At 52.2% G+C, this 20106-nt stretch overlaps 6 protein-coding genes across 6 annotated transcripts; 2 read left to right on the top strand and 4 right to left on the bottom strand.

The window, feature by feature from the left end:
- The first annotated feature begins 920 nt into the window (after positions 1–920).
- On the top strand, positions 921–4257 carry QC761_101710 (uncharacterized protein). The gene is made up of 5 exons (XM_062873415.1): positions 921–1974; positions 2154–2169; positions 2218–2397; positions 2449–2526; positions 2577–4257. The coding sequence occupies exons 1-5, from the start codon at positions 1172–1174 to the stop codon at positions 3996–3998; spliced, it is 2499 nt and encodes an 832-aa protein (XP_062736436.1). The 5' UTR covers positions 921–1171; the 3' UTR covers positions 3999–4257.
- A 3486-nt stretch (positions 4258–7743) lies between these two features.
- On the top strand, positions 7744–9325 carry QC761_101690 (uncharacterized protein; the record flags this gene model as incomplete). Its single annotated transcript, XM_062873414.1, is given in 3 exon segments — positions 7744–8014; positions 8033–8639; positions 8703–9325. The coding sequence occupies 3 exon segments, from the start codon at positions 7744–7746 to the stop codon at positions 9241–9243; spliced, it is 1419 nt and encodes a 472-aa protein (XP_062736435.1). The 3' UTR covers positions 9244–9325.
- Positions 9326–9390: 65 nt separating this feature from the next.
- Positions 9391–11682, bottom strand: ROK1 (RNA-dependent ATPase rok1; the record flags this gene model as incomplete). The annotated part of the gene is made up of 1 exon (XM_062873413.1): positions 9391–11682. One exon carries the CDS (start codon positions 11680–11682, stop codon positions 9391–9393), a length of 2292 nt encoding a protein of 763 aa, XP_062736434.1.
- A 228-nt stretch (positions 11683–11910) lies between these two features.
- ISM1 (isoleucine-tRNA ligase) lies at positions 11911–15092 on the bottom strand (the record flags this gene model as incomplete). The annotated part of the gene is made up of 3 exons (XM_062873412.1): positions 11911–14690; positions 14768–14970; positions 15043–15092. 3 exons carry the CDS (start codon positions 15090–15092, stop codon positions 11995–11997), a joined length of 2949 nt encoding a protein of 982 aa, XP_062736433.1. The 3' UTR covers positions 11911–11994.
- Positions 15093–15528: 436 nt separating this feature from the next.
- Positions 15529–16751, bottom strand: QC761_101660 (uncharacterized protein; the record flags this gene model as incomplete). Its single annotated transcript, XM_062873411.1, has 2 exons — positions 15529–16578; positions 16635–16751. The coding sequence occupies 2 exons, from the start codon at positions 16749–16751 to the stop codon at positions 15529–15531; spliced, it is 1167 nt and encodes a 388-aa protein (XP_062736432.1).
- Positions 16752–17329: 578 nt separating this feature from the next.
- Positions 17330–19360, bottom strand: QC761_101650 (uncharacterized protein; the record flags this gene model as incomplete). The annotated part of the gene is made up of 1 exon (XM_062873410.1): positions 17330–19360. One exon carries the CDS (start codon positions 19358–19360, stop codon positions 17330–17332), a length of 2031 nt encoding a protein of 676 aa, XP_062736431.1.
- Between the last annotated feature and the right edge of the window lie 746 nt (positions 19361–20106).

Below are 20106 nucleotides of genomic sequence, written 5' to 3'. Positions count from 1 at the left end.
TCCCATTCCCGCCATTTTCAGGTGCTGATCGCAATACCACATCGTGTCCCATCTGCTTCACTGATTTCCAGGTGGAGATCGCGTATGCGGATGATTCCAACCCCACACAGTCATCAGAACGATCTATTCTCAGCGAGAGCTGCACCGTCAAGATAACCAGATGGTACCAGCTTGGGGATTTCTGGTCGCCAATGGATAACAAATGGAAGAACCTAGTTGGCTCGTTTCGGTTTTATGGTCGCCGCCGAGTGGACATTTGCGAAGCTGGTGAAATTCGTCAAAGATGGGAGGTGGCCAGGCCAAATGAATAAGCAAAAGCAGAGAAAGAAGCCACGTGGCTGTAGATGTTGTTTATTCAGAAATACAGAGCGCAATGTTGTTTATTCAGAAATACAGAGCGCAAATCCGAGTTCACGCTCTGAATTTGATGGGAGTGAGAATGACATCACTCCATGTTTCGTCAGCTTATGTCATGGCGGGAGGTTGACGCTCAGCACTCATCTCATCAAGATGTTGCTGGCCTCAGAAGATTTCGGAGGTCGAGAGCGGTGCGGTCAAGCTTTCTGGTTCCTGCTTGGCCTTCTTGGCGCCGCTCCAACTGCCGAAGTGGCTTTATTTTTGTACACAGATTTAGTTTATAAACTTATTTGTTTTGCAGAAAGCATCACATAGACAAGTTGCATTGACGTGTGTCGTCTCATTACTGTTGGCCACCTTCCCACTCTCTCAACTGCACTCTTTCAGCTGCCCTGTCAACATTGGTGTTGCTGCTTGTATACGTATTGCGTGTGTTCAGATGACTGGCGTACAGGAAACCCACCTTGTGATGCTGCGGGCTGATTTTATCGACTTTGTTTTTTTTGTTTCTTTTTTTTTGCATATTTTGAAGTGTTTAAATGCACTAGGCGGGTTCCCGGGGCCTTTGTTTCCTCGTAGATTGCTGTTTACTGTGAGACATTCTCTCGAGAAGTACGAGGTTCTAGAGGTCGCTACAAAATAAAGAGCGAGATGACGTAGGAGGGTGGGCCCGAAGCTTGTTTTTCTGGGGAGCTTTAGCCAAGGCCAAAGCGGGAGTGGCAGGCTTGCCGATCACCCGTGCCCTTGGCAGGGCCATCCCAACTGGACCCCCATTGTCCCCCCTCCAACGTTTTTGCAGGACGTGGCCCGCCACATGCCACTCTCTCCTTTCTGCTATTACTTGCGTACTTCAACACGTTTCCCCATCAAGGCTCACAGCCATTTCCCTGCCACTTCCATCTTCCTAATCGATCCGTCGAACTTAAAAGATACCTTGATACTTCGTATCATTCTTCATCAACACCCACCTTCCTCGATGAAGGAACTCACCTCTGATAAATCTCGGTACACGGATAGAATTAACTCGTGGATAAGAAGCAAACCCACGAATCACCCTTCCAAACAGATCAATTCAAACCAGATTCCCATCAGCAATCCATCCACCCTGGAGCCGACACAGTCCGACAGCCAGCATGGAGCATCAGCCATGTCTGCCAGCCCCGGCGGCACCATGCCAACGCCGCCAGCCTCTGGTGGTGCCGACACGACTGAAGATGGTTGTTGTGGCACGCCCATGCCCGGTACAACATCGCAGCCCGAGAAGCCGGGACCTGTCCTAGGCGAAGCGGGTGATGGGAAACACCCACACGAAGACTCTCAACCACAGCGGGAACCTGGTACCAAGGACAGCATCCCCAGTAGAATACTGCGCACTATCAAATTTGTCTTATTCCATTCCAAACTGAACCTTTTGCTGGTTTTTGTCCCCATCGGCATCGCCGTCGAGCAAGTCCCGGGCATTTCTCCGGGCATCATTTTTGGCATGAATGCCGTCGCCATCATACCTCTTGCTGGTCTCTTGAGCTTTGCTACCGAAGCCGTAGCGCGCAAGCTCGGCGACTCCCTTGGCGCATTGCTGAACATTACTTTTGGTAATGCGGTAGAGCTGATCATCTTGTAAGTCATACATATCTTGGCGTGCCTGTCAGCTAGTTATCAAACGGTTCACTAACACGATGCACAGCATGTATGTACCTTAACCCCTGCTTAGTGATGCAAGCCTGGCGGCACCAACCTTCTGAACTTTGCCTCAATCTGTGTTCACGTTATTGCTAACCACCTTCATCGTTGAACAGCATTGCTTTGGTCAAGGTACGTGTTACCGTGCAGCCGGTTTGGCATATTTCTAACCAAAAACAGGATGAATTCCGTATCGTTCAGGCCTCTCTTCTTGGGTCTATCTTGGCCAACTTGTTACTGATTCTGGGCATGTCGTTCTTCCTTGGCGGTCTTCGCTTCCGGGAACAGATCTACAACAGCACCGTCACCCAGATGAGTGCTTGTCTATTGAGTTTGAGTGTGATCAGCTTGGTGTTGCCAGTAAGTGTGGAATTTCCAGGAAGTTTGTGGACACATACTGATTGTGTACAGACTGCATTCCATGCTTCGTTCAACGACTCGAACCTAGCAGATGCCCAATCTCTCAAGATCAGCCGTGGTACTAGTGTGGTAAGTAGAGCCGTTCGGGATTTGGTCGCTATCGAGACTAATCATCGTAGATTCTTCTGTTGGTGTATATCATATATCTCCTCTTTCAGCTTCTGTCACATTCATACATGTACGAGTCGACACCACAGCACATCATTGATGAGGAGGCAACACCTGGACCGGTCGCCAACTGGCTGGACTCGTCAAGTTCAGAGAGCAGCTCGTCGAGTGACTCAGATTCTTCCGACTCTGATTCATCACGAGAAACTGTTGGCAAGAGAATGAGACGAGCTATCAAGCGCCATCGCAAGTCCAGCATCATTTCAGTCGACACGAGTGAAGGCCACAGCACTACTCGCACGCGAACCCCTACTAGAAGTCCCTCTTTCGGTACTACGAGCGAGGGACAGCCTTCTGAAGAGACCGCAAGGAACCGTATTTCCAAGGCTGGAACCGGGATTTTGGAGGCGCACGAGGATGCCATTGAAGATGAAAAGCCACCTCGTCACAGGAAGCGTGATCGTTACCGGAGACACAAGAAGCATCGCAAACATCACAAGCACCGCAAGTCACGGAGAAACGGCTCCCAAGAATTCATGGACCAACCCATTGACGAGGAAGCAGCTGTTGGGATTAAGGCTCCCCTCTCACCTGGCGAGCCTCGGAGAGTCGATTTCGCCATGTCACAATTGACCCCGAATGTTGAGGGCATGAGTGAAGTCGTTCAGACCCGAAGCAGTCCGTTCCAGGGACTTCGTGGGACACTGCGACCTGTCGCTCGCAGCCTTGCGCCCACAGTATTTACCAGTCCCACTGATTTCTCGATGCCGACCGTACCCTCTGGTCCAGTGCCTCGTGTTCGTTATGGAATTCGTCGTACGAACTCGCTGCCCGACCGCCTAAACCAGTTCGGCCGCCCTCCCGGTGCGATGATGCCCTCTCAGATTCCTCTGGCCGCCGTCCCGAACGGCGCTGTGGCTGATGCCGAGGAAAATGTTGAAGAGCTCTCCCGTCGGAGCGCAGTCATCTTGCTGCTCGTATCGACCGCTCTTGTAGCTGTTTGTGCCGAGTTCATGGTCGACTCAATCAACGGTCTTGTCAAGACCAGCAGCATCGGCGAAATCTTCATTGGTCTCATCATTCTGCCCATCGTTGGCAACGCGGCCGAGCACGTCACTGCTATCACCGTTGCCATGAAGAACAAGATGGATTTGGCCATCGGCGTGGCCGTAGGCAGCTCGATTCAGATCGCCCTCTTCATCACGCCGCTGATTGTGATTATCGGCTGGATCATGGAGAAACCCATGACGTTGTATTTTACGCTCTTTGAGACCGTTTGCTTGTTTGTCTCGGCGTTTATCACTAACTTTTTGGTGTTGGATGGGAGGAGTAATTACCTTGAGGGGGCTCTGCTGCTGGCGACTTACGTTATCATCAGCGTGGTGGCGTTTTTTTATCCGAATGCAGAGGATACGAGTGCGTGGGGGACGTAGATAGGCTTGAGGAGTTATCATCGAAGGGTTGGTGGGGGGAGTCAAGGGCGTCTGGGGGCGTTTTGATGCCATTGAACTTTGTAAAATCGGTCGAGGCTTTTCGGCGTCAGGTATTTGGGGATGATTGGGGTTGCTGTTCCAGTTTTCAGATGGCATGTGCGATGGTGTGGCTGGATTCTGGGCCAGCTGTTGCACAACTAGGTTGATAGTAAGGCAATCTGAGTCTTTCATTTGCCTCAAGCGTCGGGTGGATTTTGAGTGTTGTTCTGCGAGTCTGATCACCGACAACTACCTATTGAGTATGACTTACTATCCTATTTGAATCCCACCATCCGAGATGTGTCTTTTTGGCCCGGCTGCAGAATATCATGAGCTAAGAGTACCTACGGACTGTTGAGGAATTTTGGCTCGGTTGGGATCTTTCACCTCCACCATCTGCCCTTTAAACTTAGTAATTGGAGGTTGTGATTGGGAGGTGTCAGCACACTAAGTCTTTTTGTTCACCCATTCCTCTCGTAATCTGGGGCTCGACCGGAGCAAACGGCCGCCCACCGGAGGCTGTTACCACATCTCTCAAATGGTCTGTCTCAGCCGTATTAGGCACCGCTCCACCATTCCGCAGTGAGAAGTACACACCTGTGTGACGGTAGTGGTGGGTAATGGGTAATGGCTATTACGTGTAAATAGACCCCAAAGTTCGACCGGTTCTTTCACCATCCAACCGACTCCACAACATTCCCCTTTAAAGTGGCGTTTAAAGATTTCCTAAATACCTATCAGGAGATGACAGCAGTTAAACACAAAGTGCTTATCTCACTCGAGATTTTTGCCCGCTAATACACATATATAAGCAAGGCGATGCTCCCCTTCTCAGACGTTCTCTCCGGCAACCGTACAGTAGTCTCTAGCAATCATGGAGTCCATCTCTCGCTCCAGAGCCTCACGCGCTGAAATAACTGCCATCATTAATGCTTTTTTGCGTTCTGTGGCTACGAGAAGTACACTATCTTTGCAATCTGACAGGTCGACTCCTACTCAATCTGGAATTTTAACTCCCTCGGAATCTGTGATATCAACACCTTCGCAGATGAGCTTTGTTAGCGTTAGGTCGTCCGTGGAGGGCTCTGCCTTCAGAGTCGGCCCTTGCAGTACCTTTTCAACAGCATCTGCCGTCAGCTCTACGGTTCGGATACGTCAGTTCCTAGAAGCGGTGGACAGAGCAAACGCTGCATTACCACCACGCAACACAAATGGGATCTTCAAGGCAGCCTGCTGAACCGACCTGCTATTTCTCGTCGATACCACGCATCCTCTGAAAGCATATCTTGACGCCGTCAAACAACAAATCAAGAGTACCGTAGCTGAGGTCAAAAGATTATTCTTTGACGAAACCACCTGACGTATTGCTGTGGTTGGGTACAAGATCACCCGGATAAACCCCATATCCAGTTGCAAGACTTTACAACTTCCGTTGAGGGAGTCTTGGTGTTTCGTAACACCTTGACCGCAACTAGAGGAAACGACTATCCCGAAGATGTTCTTGGCGCCATACAGAGGGCCACAAAAAGTTCCTGGCAGCAACAAACCCGGTGCCTCATTCACATCGCCGATGCACCACCACAGGGTCGAGACTTGAATGATTTATTGCGTGATAGCTGGATGGAGCCAGGTAGTGAGCATCACGGCCTTACGTACAACTGGCTGATCCACAGACTGGTCAAATTGAACATCAACTACATCTTCTTGCGCATCACTGCTCATACCGATCGCATGGTCGCGGTCTTCGCACAGGTCTATGTGGGAGCTGGAGCAGGGGCTAGCGTACTTCCTGACAATTACTACAGCGAGCAGGTCAACAACAAGCTTCATCGCTGTGGCAAGTCAGGCCTCACGTTCCCCAAGTTAAATCTAGGGAACTAGTACAGTGCTCTACAGGGCTTGATCGTGCAGGCCACCTCGATGTCCATCTCAAACACCAGCGTTCATCTTTCTTTGGCATTGAGAAGCGGAAGCAATGCTGATGGTACTCGGGAGCGGAAAAGAGCAACATCACCTGGTTAATAGCTCGCGTTCATCAAGGAGGACAAAGAGGATATACAACTAGAGTCAATTGCACCGCAGTGGGACACACCTGGCTGGTTTGACAAGACCTTGGAGCTAAAAGGTCTTTGCCCCGAGATCATGACATACAGCGCCCACACGCCTACGGATATGATGATTTCCAACAGAAAGATCCGGATAGGCTTGATTAATCTGATTCTTCACACTCGCTCGACTCAACAAGGGGGCGACGCGTGTGGCGCCCTACGTCGGAACGACCTCCTCCACCACTCGCCTTGTTGCCAAGTCATTCTTTAACAACATGTGACGAACCCCTATCCAGAACCTCTGAAAGGGATACTAGTCGAAGGCGCTTCTGAACAATCCTGGTTCGGTACAGCTAAACAGTGTACAACAAATGGCTTGTCTCGATCACAATAGCTAAGATACCAACGATTGTGACTTGTATTGCATACTGCGGAACTGTCTATCTACACCAGCCAGGTCCTCCGTATATATAGACCTAGGGACCCTGAGGTGCTCGCCCTGCTATGGCCCCGATCACTCCTAGCACATTGCATCCTGCGAAGTGCTCGTCGTGCTATGCCTTCGATTATCCCGAGCATCTTGCATCCTGCAGAGTGCTCGTGCTCCTTGGCGCTATAGCACTTTTGGCCAGCCCTGATTGGCTGCCTCCTGACTTCCCCACATACTGCGCGACCTGCCGTTGGGTTAACTGTGACAGGGTTCGTCATAAAATCATTTCAAATATACCGTTAAACTTTTTATATTATGTCAAATAGGTTTTGATATTTGATTTGTTTGATTTGTGTGATGTTTTGAAGATAAGGTCGTGTTAATAAACGCAGTTTTAGATCTTTTCATTTGTCCTCAGAAGTTCTCAACTTGATTTTCCCTATCTGTGATTACATACCGAGCATTGAAGATATCAAGGGCAATACCGGGACCTTATCCTTACACCATGCGTTCGGTCTGAGCCACATCATATAAAGTTGTGTTTCCCAGGCGTACATACTTGCCCTTATTCATCGTCAACTCTTCGCCGAGATCCACAATCCGATCGGGCCGACGGAAGGCCTATGCCGGTCCGGTAGTCATCGGACATCGGCTCCGAAAGTGCGCCAGGAACGCCAAGCCAAACTTACTTTCCACGTCACCAGGAGTCTTCGAGTAAGATTGGACTGGCCTCGTCAGTTTCCAAATATTGACTGGGTACAGTCCCCCACTCAAACGTTCTGTAGCTAAACGCCACAGATTGTAAAGTTCGTCAGATCTAGCAGCAACGTCATCATCCAGGTGGTGCAATGTGGGGCAGATAGCGACTGCCTTGGGGAATTGGAGGGTTCTTGTGCTGTTATCAAGCCTGGTTACGCAGGTGGCTAGCGCCATCTTGGCAGTGGCTGCGCACCCCAAAAGGTTCTCTATCCAGCGCGTGTCAGTTGGTCCCTCCGTGTCCTAATCCATCACTCATCATCTGATGCCGCAAGAAGGACATTAAAGCCGGTCGTTCTGTTGCTATAGGTTTTGGAATTTGAAAGGCAAGGCATTCACTGAACTTTGTCTATCACCCGTTGGCTGAGGTGCTTCGTGACTGGGCAAACATCCAACATCCAGTCGCTTTAAAACGTGTGCGCTTACAACATCTCACCAAAAGGAAACAAAACAGAATCTGAAACCAGCCAAAATGTGTTTCGGCAGCAAAAAGAACCTCTATGATGGGGATGATCTCCCCCCACGACCAGCTCCAGGGCAGGCGCCTCAGCAGCCAACGTATGCACCTGAGCCAAAAGCAAGCGCTTCGTCATCATACCAGGCACAGCCCCAGCAGCATCAGCATCAGCAGCAATATAACCAGCCGCCGCCTCCTAGCCCCCTCTCTGCTGTTCAACCTCCAGCATCCTGGAATTCCAATAATCCGTACAGCCAGACACAAGCTACACCTCACACCATGCCCGTTGAGCTTCCCGACTCAGTCCACAACCCTAATGCACCAGCTGAGTTACCAGCCAACGACTATGCCCCTCCCCCGGGGCCGCCTCCTTCTCATACCCGGCCGGCCGTAGAGAGCTATGCGCCTCCTCCCGGACCACCCCCTTCTCACAGAACCGGGAATGACTACGCACCTCCCCTGGGACCACCGCCGCCCCATTCCCACGGAGCTGGTGACGACTTTGCTCCTCCACCCGGGCCTCCACCCTCTCACGGAGCTAGCAACAACTACGCCTCCATTTCCCCTCCCAGCGCTCCTCCCATTCCCGCAGCATCTAAACCCCAGGAGACCAAGCACGACTGGGAGTCAGTCGTCCCCGACACCTCTCTCTTTCCACCCCCTCCTGCTTTCTTCGCGGCGTATGACTCCTCTCACGCAACCAACGCCACCGAGGCCGAAGCCGAAGCAGGCGAGGCATGGTGCCGTCAGCACCCCCTTTCCCCGCCCATTGACCTCGACCACCACTCCCTGGAGGCTCAAAACAACCACAACCCCCGTCTGATGGTCCCCGATGTTTTCAAGGGAACCCTCCAGTTCAAAGAGCACGGCATTTGGGCCGGTCAAACAGACAGGAACGCCACTGATTCTTGGTATGTTTTGTTTTTCCGTTATCATCACTCAACTCTTTTAATCAGTGCTAACACCAAACCCAGCATCATCGGCTATCCCCCCCTCTACACAGTAAAAACCCACTCTCCCTTCACCTCCCCCACCCCAGAAAAGACAATCTACTACGAAGTCGCCATCACTTCGGCCGCCAACCCCCACGAGATTTGTCTCAGTCTGGGGTTCACCGCCCTCCCTTACCCATCCTTCCGGCAGCCTGGCTGGCACCGCGGGTCGTTGGCTGTTCACGGTGATGACGGCCACAAGTTCATCAATGACCGGTGGGGAGGCAAGGACTTTACGGGACCGTTTAGAGTCGGGGAGAGGTATGGTGTCGGTATGACTTTTACCGCGGTGGCAGGGAGGATGGAGACGGAGATTTTCTTTACGAGGAACGGGCTGCAGGCTGGGAGGTGGAATTTGCACGAGGAGGGTGACTCGACTGATTTGCCCGTGACAGGGTTGGAGGGGTATCATGATTTGAGTTGTGCGGTAGGCACATATGGGGGGGTTGGTTTTGAGGTGATTTTTAGGCCGGAGACGTGGTTGTTTTTGCCGGAGGGGTATTATCCTGGGAAGAGTGGGTAGCAGTTGAATAAGGGTAGTTTAGGGGTATTTTTGGGGTGTAGATATGGATAGGCTTTGAACAGTACACAGATTAACTCTCTACAACCAGCGTGTCCGTTTTGATAATTCTACAACAAAAGGGTATTTACTTCCGGTAACCACAAGGAACTAATCATCCAACCCACCCCATTCGTCCCCATCATCATCCTTCTTCTTTCCACCACCTTGCTTCTCCGCCTGCAACGCCATCCTCTTCCTCTTCTTACTCGCCTCAATCGCCTGCCGTTTATTATTCTCCTTCCTCCTCTCCCAGCTGCTCTGCGTAGTAATACTCGCCTCTTTTCCTCCAGCCCTCCTCGCCTCGACACCCCTCACCTTCAACTTCCTCTTATCCTCCTTCGCAACCTTGGGCAGCGCATCCAAAAGCCACTTCTTGACCGACTCCTCCCCACTGCCCGCCTTACCAGCCTGCTTTTCACTCGCAGCAATGACGTTCGCCACCGACTTCACAAACGGGATATCCTCCTTTGTGTAAAAAGTAACAGCTACACCACCCTCCCTCCCAGCACGACCAGTCCGCCCGGCACGGTGAACATACCCCGCCGCTGAAGTAGGGACGTCATAGTTGACAACACCGTTCACACCTGCAAAATCCACGCCCCGGGCGAGGACGTCGGTTGTGATCAAAACCCAGACTTCACCCGTCCGGAACTTTGTCATGATTTTGGAGCGGATCTGGTCACTCAGCGAGGAGTGAAGAACTGCGATTCGGGCCTGCCCGCCCGCTTCGAGGGGGATGTCAAATTGCAGTTCTTTATGCAGGGCCTTGGCGCGGTCAATGGTTTGGGTAAACACTATAAATGGGGGGCGCAATGGGGGCCCGGAGTCGGAAGAGGAGGCTGGGTGGAGGAGTTGTCGGAGTGCCAGGAGCTTGCCTTGCTCGGTGGCGGTGTAAATCAGCTTGTGGGTTACGTTGGGAACGGCGGTGTCTTTGAGGCCGACTACCAGACGAATGAGAGGGCGGGAGATGTTGAAGTGTTTGGCGCGTTTGGAGAGGTGTTTTGTCACCAGGGCTTCGATGTTAGAGGCCATTGTTGCTGACCAGCAGGTCAGGGCTACGTCGGAGTGAACGCAAGACTTCCAGATGGCCATGGTTTGCTTGCGGAAGATGGGGTCGAGGAGGACGTCGGCTTCGTCGAGGATGAGGCTTCGGACTGTGGGGAGGGTTCTCTTGGAGTTGGTGAGCTTGCCGTCGTCAGACAGAAAGTTGAGGAGGATTTTCGGGGTGGTAACGAGGATATCAACTCTCGCCAGAGGTTTTTCTTTCTGATCTTTTTTCTTGTCGTCGCCATCCTCCTCGTCACTGTCTTCCTTGTCTTCCTCATCCTCGTCCTGGTCGTGCTCTGCCTCCTCTGGCTTCTCCTCTTCATCCTCAGAGTCACTATCCTCCTCAGCCTTCTCCGCTCTACCCTCTGCCTGCAATCTCAACCCCCTCTTCATCAACACAACCCTCACCCCCGTCCCAATAGCCAACTTCCTCCCCTCATTGACAATCTGACTCGCCAACTCCCTCGTAGGCGCAACCACAATCGCCCTCAGCTCATTCTTGACCTCTTCCCCCTCATTCACCTCCCCCCTAGCCTTCAAAATCCCCTCAATAGCCGGGATCAAAAACGTAATCGTCTTCCCGCTCCCCGTCGGCGCAACGGCCAAAAAGTCCACCCCCTTCTCCATCTCCTTATCCCCCAGCGCCGTCCCCGGCTGCAACAAAAGCGGCAGCGCGCCCATCTGCACTTCCGTGGGGACTTTAAACCCCTGTCGTGTAATATTATCTGCCAAAGTCTGATTGATCCCATAATCATACTTCAGCTGCCCAAACGCAGTCAAAGGCTGGGGCCAGAGTTGCGCAAGTTTTCCCTTTTTGGGCCCTTTTTCCTTGCCCTCTTCCTCCCCCCCCTCCTTCGACGTTTTCCTCTTCTCCTTCTTCCCCTCTACCGCCCGCGCTTCCGACTCAGCAACACCACCAACCGATTCGGACAGCAACGTAAATTTTAACCTGTGCGACCTCAAAATCTGCTTGCATTCGTCCTCGTCCAGCGTCTTGACCTTGCGCTTTTTGTTCTTCTTTTTCTTTTGGCCTTCTCCATCCTCTTCATTGTGTTGCTGAACAGCCTCAGTCCTGGGCTTGGGCGGCGCGAAAAAGTCGACGTCGCTTAGGTCGTCCTCGTCGTCGTTTCCCGGCCAGTCATCTTCAGCATCTTTATCACCACTCTTATTCTTCCTCTTCCTCTTCTTCCCCCTCGAGGAGGAAGATACCGGGTCGTTGAAGAGCTGCGGGTGGGGGACCGCGCCGGCGGAAGGGAGCTTTGCTGTGGCTGCGACTGCGGCGGCTGAACCCTTTGCGGTTTGCTTTTTCGGGTTTGGCTTTGTGCCTCGGGAGAGAATTTTGAGGATATCCATGACTGTCTGTAAATTAAATCAATTGGCGACGTGGTACTGTCGCAACACTTGGGAATGTCTGCTCGCGCGAAGCTGTTGAAAAGTGAATGCCTGCAAACAATTTTCGAGAAACTGCATCGAAGAAAGGTTCGATAAGAAAAAGTTGTGCCCCACAATTGGCTGCCAAGGGTCTTATCGATGGGGACGATTTGCCGGCGGCAGCTCGAGTCTGGGGTCTAAGCTCGAGCTCCCCGTTCACAAAGTCAGGGTTGTGCGGTCAAGTGATGTATTGTACAATTCCTGTGGCTCTTCAAGAGAATGGGCATTTCATATTTACACCTCTTTGGCAGCCTCACCAGCCCGCGCCTCAACAACCTCCCCACACCTCCCGCAAAGCGCATCCTCCACCGGCGCAACATACCTCCAGCACCGGGGACATTTATGCTGCTTCGGAGGTAGAACATACGCCGTATGAGTCTTCCCACCGACCTCAAACGCCTCACTATACTTCCACTCCGCCCCCTCAACCTCCTTGGGCGTCTCGCCTCCGTTAGACTGAACAATGTCCACCGCCGAAACCACAAACATGGCATCCAGCTCATCCTTGAACCGTTCCAAAACAGCCAACCCACCTTCAGCATGAGACACCAACACAACCGAGCACCCCAGCGACGAGCCGAGCACCTTGTCCAATCTCGCCCGCTCCGAAGCAGCCTTGATGGCGCCATGCGCAGCCATAATAGCAGGGATGCTCTCCCGGATGGTCTTCTCATCGTAACTAAGTCTAACAGGTTCAATAAGCGGGGCGTCATAAAGCTGCTTGAGAGGGTGAACAAGAGAAGCATCATCCTTCATCCACTGAGGGCGGTACTCCCATGCCTCTTCGACAAGCACGGGCGTGACGGGCGCCAGCATTCTCAACAGGCCGTTGAAGATGGGCTCCAAAACGCCACCAGAGTCACCGCAGTATAGTCTGTCCTTGAGTGTCTCCAGGTAGAAAGCCGACACGTCATTGACAACCCAGCGGCTGAGGGCCGCTTGCGCCTTGTTGAACTCGTAGTTGTCGTAGTACTTGCCGACTTCTTGCATGACGTCCTTAAGCTGGATCAACGCAATGTGATCGGCCACTGTTAAGGGGGCTGTGCGGGCATCAGACTGCATGCTTCCGGTGAACATCTTGATGATGGTGCGGTACTTGAGCAGGACTTGATGGACAGTCCGAAGAACTGGCTTGCCTAGAATGATATCGCCTGTGTAGTCACTGGTTGCAATCCAAAGGCGCAGAGCATCCGGGCCCAGCGCTTCTGGTTCACGGTTCTTTCTGCCTTGTGGTTGACCAGGCTGAGGTGGCTCAAAAAGAAGCGAGCCGTCCATAACCTCATTGGCAGAGATGATGTTCCCGAGAGACTTGGACATCTTCTTGCCGTCCTTATCCAGTGTAAATCCGTGAGTGATGAGTGTTTTGAAAGGTGAAAGACCAAGAGTATTGGTAGTTGATGACCCTCCTGGAGCGTCCTGAGCGACCATGGCAGCAACCCGGGTCAGAAGAGACGACTGGAACCACCCGCGATGTTGATCACTACCCTCGAGGTACACATCAGCTTGCTTGTCCGTCTGGGTCCAGCTGCTACCACTGTCAAACCAGACGTCCATGGTGTCTTGACCACGGCGGAACTCAGCCGCCCGATCGCGCAGTGACTCCGGTAACCACGCAGGGTCATGGGCATCATCAAACCACCAGGCATCAATCTTCCTTTCCCTGATCACAGAGATGATGTGGTCAATGCTCTCATCAGTCACGACCGCATTGCCATTCGCATCATACAGAGCCGGGATGGGCACACCCCAGGATCGTTGACGCGAAATACACCATTCACTCCGGCCCTTGACAAAAGCCTCGAGTCTGTTCTTTCCAGTCTCGGGCACAAAACGCACCTCCTCAAGCGCAGCCAGGGCTTGCTCCTTGATGCTCCCCACATCGGCAAACCACTGAGCTGTGGCGCGGATGATGATGGGCTTCTTCGTCCGCCAGTCATATGGGTACTTGTGCTTGTAATATTTGACCTTGAGAATGTACCCATTTTCGTTGCCAAGCAAGTCCAACACGGCATCACTACCGCCTTCCAGGACGGGAATTCCCCCGAGTAAATCAGGGTTCCTGGGGTAAGCCTTATCGGTGAAGCGACCCTCATTGTCCACGTGTGAAACTGCTGGGATTCCCAGAGCTTCGCAGGCCAGGTAATCGTCAAAACCATGACCTGGGGCACAGTGTACCATACCCGTTCCTGAATCGCCTCTCACGAAGGGGGCATGGATGATGGGACGGCCTTCCAGAGCAGTCAAATCATCCAGAAGAGGGTTGAGATACCTCAGCCTCGTCAGCTCAGAGCCCTGGACCTTGCCCAGCACTTCGGATATCTCGGGGAGATCTCCACCTGCGCTTCCCTCTGGTATGCTCACAAGGTGAAGCCCCTCGTAATCGGCAAACCTGACGATAGAGTAAATCATATCATCGCGCACCGCGATCGCCTGATTTGCAGGAAGCGTCCAGGGTGTCGTCGTCCAGATCACCGCATAGAGCTTTGCATCCTTATCCACCCCCTCCAGCCCAGAAATCACCTCCTGCCACCCACTGACAATGGGTAATCTAACCCACGCCGACTTTGACACATGGGCCTCATTGTACTCCAGCTCAGCCTCAGCCAGCGCAGTAGCCGACGACGGCGACCAATACACAGGTTTATGTTTCCGGTAGATGAGCCCCCTCCGAGCCATCTTCTGGAACAGCCGCAGCTGCCTGATCTCAAACTCGGTGTCCATCGTCGTCCACCTATTTTCCCAGTCGGCCATAACAGCATACGACTTGAAGCTGTTCATCTGGGCCTTGACCGTCGAGGAGGCGAGCTTGCGGGCAGCTTTTCGGATACCCCCCGGCGACATCTTCTTACCACCCTCGGCAGCCTCGACAACCTTCATCTCGATCGGGAGACCATGGCAGTCCCATCCTGGTACGTACTTGACGCGGCGACCTGTAGTTTACACCCCACCCACAACCGGTCAGTAACGTGTCGCATGGCGGGGTATTCCCAAGCAGCGTCAAGCGCACCTTGCTGGACCTTGACCCGGTTTATCATGTCCTTGAGGATCTTATTCAGCGCGTGGCCAGCGTGAAGCTCGCCATTGGCGTAGGGGGGCCCGTCGTGAAGGAGGAACTCGTTGTCGGCAGGGCGATTGGCCGCCTGCCACTCGTAAAAATCATCGGTGCATCGCAGGATGTACTGCTTCCGTTCGTGGAGTCGCGGCCGGTTTCTGAATGGCAAGACGAAAAACTGAGCAAATTGATTTTGGGGGGGAAACGGTGGGCAAACAGAAGATCCTTACGGGAAACTTGACTTGGGCAGCCGTAGCGTGGACTGCCAGGATTTGGACATTGTTCCCCTCCGTCGCAACGTCACGTCATGGCGGCCTGGTCGGGGAAAAAGTGGTGGTTTGGAGATTTTTCGAGAGCGGGTCGGCGATGTCGGTATAAATCGGCCGAAATCTTCCTAACTGCCAGCTTGGCTCCCTTACATATGATAGAGAATTGCGGCTCAAATGCAACGTGAGCACACCATCACAACGACAGATTGAGGGTCAATTTTTGTAGTTGGGTTTTTGACCAACTTGTTCTTCTATTCCATTATCTTTATTACAAGGCAAGTGCCTAACCGTCATCCCCAACCACCAAGCCACCCATGCGTTGTGTGCCAACCATCAGCATCAGCCTCAAAACAAAATGAATGATATGCTCTTCCCCCCAGAAGCTGTCTTGCGTATCCCTCCATGCTTTTATCTATCTGCACCAAAGAACATCCCTTCTCAAGAACTTTACTTCGCCCTCCTCCCAATCAGCATCCCAACCTCAGGACACCACTCCTCAATCTCCCCCATCCTCTCCCCAGCCTTCCCCTTCCACCACCTCTGCGGCTGGTGATACCCCAGCGGCCTATCCCCCCAAAGCGTCTCAACCGCAAACCTTTTCGCCTCCTCCACCCCCGGCAAACTAACCCTATAATCCCCCTGTGCCCTCCTCTCCTTCAACTTCTTATAAAACCACTGATCCTCAAACCCCCTGGTGTAATTCCCTTCCCTCACCACCTCCAAAAACAACCTCGGGTTTCTGATTGACAACCCCCCATTGTACCCTTCACCATACGTGCTATTAATCGGCGCCCCTACATAATCCCACTTCACAAAGTCGTCAATGGTGGCGATGGAGTTGGCGCAGATGATGCTGTCGAGCTGGAAGAACAAGACTCGCTCGGCATCAGCCAGCTCGTTCCACAACCAGCCGTTGGAAGACGCGAGAAACCTGGAGACCGAGGCGCTATTGGTAAAGGTGACATTCTTGGGCAGGAAGCGAATGTCTAGTCGTCTGGAGGACAAGAGGTTGCGGAAGGCTGGCGATTGGGGAACGGTAAAGTTGTTTGGGGAGGTGAAAATCACCAAGGACCAGTGGGTGGGAAGGACGGAGGAGAAGTGCATGAGGACGGGAACCAGAGCGGGTGAGGTGAGTGAAGATTCGATGAGGACTGCTTTGAAAACTTTGTTTGGGGTTGCTGGATCGGCTGGTGGGATGGAAAAGTCTTCCTCTAGGCCATCAAAGTCTGTTGGTGGACTGTCGGTCTTATCCAGAGCATTCTCCGGCGCGACATCCAGACTTGAGTCGAAGTCAAGCGGGGGTTCTTGGTCGAGTTGAATTGGTGTCGCTTCTGGTAAAGGGGTGTTTGGTAAAGGAGTGTTGGATGTCGTAGCGACAGTGGTTGTGGTGCTAACATTACTGCTAGAGCTTGTCGTTACAGCCACATGTTGTTGCACGTCGACTTTCGTCAATGATTCGAGAACCGATTCCTCCTTCAGTGGGGTCCTGTCAGTGACCTGGCACGGGAGTTAAAGAAAAGAACGACGCTTAAGGAAATCGCCAATGAACAAACCTCTGATTGTGCTGATTGCAAGGACGAATAGGTCACCAGAAGCATACAGGCCACCATCACGAGGAGCATCAGCTCCGCTCTTGGGCTACCGCCCGGCCTGGATAATAACGACGCCATGGTTAAAAACACAATGCAGAGAAAAGAGTGACAGGAAGCCAAAGGCAAATTTTAGTCAAAGTTCAGAAGTCACTCAATCGAGTGCTCTTGCCGACAGAAGTTCGGATGGGCAAACCAACAACCAGCATGGTCACTTCTGTGCTGACCTGATGACGCGGCTGTCCAAAGCACATAAAAACGAAGGAAAAGGGTCATTTTAGATCTCGAGGTCTAGACTTTTATTGCTCCCAACGGACTTCCATGGGGTTTGCATCTCTCAGCCAGCCGCATCCCATATCGCAACTTCCACAGCCAATGGCCTGTTCCCGAATAGGTATCACAGCAGGGGGCCGCTGTCTTAGTCTGAAGACAACGAATTCTGATAGCGCCGGATCTAGACCCACGTCAATGTCAATTGGGATTCCAACTGATTGGTTCAGCTTTGCAATGGCATCGCCCGATTCTTGCTATCAATTCCAAGCTGACACTGGACAGCTCAGCTTTATCTCTAGTCAAACGGTAGGAGGAGCGTGGGAGCAAAACCGAAACCGAAGTGCCGTGCATGCACATACCGCCCTGTCCGTATATTATGCAGATCACTACCGAGAAACCCGATCATCTTCACCTTCATCTCCAGTATCCCGACCGCCTGAACGAGGTTTCACTCCACGCTTTTGGCGTTTGCCAGCATCATCACCTCTCCAACCCTTCCTCATCTTAATAGGCTGCAAAAACCCGTCAGTGTGAACACCTCCTACCAACTGGTCTTCGCTATCCTCCTCCTCCTCTGTAGTGCGCACTGCTGCCGAGGCTTCGACTTTGTGTACAAGCTTGATGTGCCTCTGGAGATTCGTATTTCTGTTAAAACCTTCCACAGCGCGAGGGCAATCGCTGAATGGACAAAGATGAGCCCCTCCAGCACCACCGCCAGGTGTAGCTGACTTGCTTGTTCGGGATCGGGCAGCCGGGGTGCTTGCTCTTTTCGTTGGTGCTGGAGTATCGGCAAGCTCTGCGGTGAGAGCAACAGTAGACTGGCGGTTAATCATCAGGTGGTGAGCGAGGAGTTGCTTATTGTCTTCGGAGTCATTGTCCTCCGATAGAGCACTCTGAGGTTCAGTGAGATTTGGTCGGTATCGTACGGTCTGAATGGCCGGTTTGCCCGAGGTAACGGCTTGCTCGGGAAGGGTATGCATCACCATCTCTTCATTGAAAATATTAGAGCAGCGCTGTGTTGCCCTGGCAATAACCTCTGGTGAGAAGCCAGCGAGAGCAGCTGCACCAAGAACATCCCGCCAGTTTAGCAACCCGATTCGTGAGATCTTGGTCGACACGTTGCTGCCGGAAGAATCGCTCGAACTTGATCTTGAACTTGACCTGAACCTCAATTTCCTCGGCGAACTGCCTGTTCTGGAGCGACTTCTTCCTCTTGATCGACCTCGTGGCTTGCTCAGTACTGGCTTCCCATCAACGTCCATCATATTCTTGCGAGACTCTCCGTCTTCGTCTTCCTCGGAGTCTTCGTCCTCATCACTATCACCTCCATACATACCACTTACAGCAGCAGCTCTTGCATAGTGCATTACCGTAAGCGTCTTATCCAACTGCTCCATGATCCTCCTGGCTGCAGGCCGCACTAACGCATAGTTTCGCTCATCATCCGCCGACATGACTGGCGTGAATGTCTGCTCGGCTTTTGCTATTGATGACATCCTTCGTTTCCTTCCTACTTTTGTAGAACCCGCCCCGGTTGCATCTGTCTCCCCGGCAGCAGTATCGTAGCCTGTTTCCATGCCCGACACTTCATCTTCCTCATCCCCTACCCCACCCTCATCATCATCACCCTGTTCGATCGACTGCATCACATCCCCCTTCTCCTGGCCCTCCTCCTCATCTTCCCCATTCCGCTTCCCCTTGCCTTGCCAGTCCTTCACCCTCCTATAAAACCTCTCCTTCGCCAACCTCAACACAGTAGCCGAAACCACCTCCTCCAAATTCCTCCCCGGCCACCTATCCCCCTCCTCCTCCTTCCTCCTGAAAGTAAATTCCTGATTCCCATCCTCAGCTTCCAAATCCAACAACCCATCCCCAGGAACCTCTTCCACCCCCAAAGGCCAAGCAGTCCACCCCCTCCCTACATTCCACCTCCGGTTATCTTTCCCCTCTCCAACACAGGAGAAAGTTTCCTCGGGCCCTTTCCTCACACCCTTCTTCAAAGCAAAAGCGTTATACAAATGCGCGCTTAGATCCCCCTTCCTCACATTCTCAATCGACTCCCAGGTCTTTCTCTCGTTATTGGTCCAGGTGCGCCAGGTGGATGGGTTGCCCTTCCACCTGTTTGGTCTGCGCTCGTTAAGCTCGTCCGAGGAGAGGGAGGCGATGGAGGAGGTGGAGAGGTCGCGCCATTCCTCCTCTTGGGGGGGTTCAGCTGGTGTGAGGGTGTTGTGGGTGGCGGGTAGGGTTTCTGGGAGGTCGTGGTCGTAGGATGAGATTTGTGAGGCGGATCTTCTGAGAGTAGGTTGGTAGGAGGGTGGGATTTGGGAGGAGGAAAAGTCCATTTTGATGTGAGTGGTGCGGGTGTGAGTGAGTGAATGAGAGGTGAGATGGCTGGTTGGTGAGTGAGCGCCACTCATGCAAAAAAAGACGTAAACTCCAGGCTGAAGAAAACCGAAAGCCAAATCTCAGTTCATATGAGAAAGAAGCTCAATATTAGCATATTCGGTGCAACTTCTTCAAGGTTGCCCAGAGCGTTGATGAAAATCGAATGTTTGTGGTTCAGTTTGACTTGAATTTGCAGTTTGAAAGAAGTCGCCCTAGCAAAGTATCACTTACGCCGTCTAACCCTAACCTGAAAAGCCACCTCTCTTATCAAACCTCATGATGCTGCCATTATGAGCACTTTTTCGCCGCAGCAAAGCACATACGACCATAGATAGCTGAAAGCTCGGGATCCCGTCCGCTCTCCCCTAGATAAACAGCTAATCGCCAGATCAGTACTCAGGTGGGTGACCACTGGGGAATCCCTGGTGTTGTATGTTTTTGTCTCCATTTTGACTCTATTTTTGGTGACAGGTGGGTCTATATGTACATAAGCCTGATAGGTAGTTGCGTCTTTTTGCTCAGTAAGTCATGAAAGTGTTGGAGAGCTGGCTTAACGGACGAAGAACTTGGGATCGTTCCAGAAAATGATTGAGAAGGGCGTTACATGGAGGAATATATTAGAGCGTTGAGTGTATTGTTACGCTGTTTATGGCTAAATATTTTGGATATCCTTGGGGTCTCCGGAGATTTGAAGATGTTTGCAGGTCAATAAAGTAAGGTAGATGACAAGACATCTGATACGAGTGTCATCTAAATACCAACACTCACTGTACTCAAA

The sequence above is a fragment of the Podospora bellae-mahoneyi genome (assembly GCF_035222275.1).
Source record: "Podospora bellae-mahoneyi strain CBS 112042 chromosome 1 map unlocalized CBS112042p_1, whole genome shotgun sequence".
Taxonomy (NCBI): domain Eukaryota; kingdom Fungi; phylum Ascomycota; class Sordariomycetes; order Sordariales; family Podosporaceae; genus Podospora; species Podospora bellae-mahoneyi.
The sequence above is the reverse complement of the archived record's forward strand: the minus strand, read 5'-3'. Positions and strand labels throughout refer to the sequence as shown.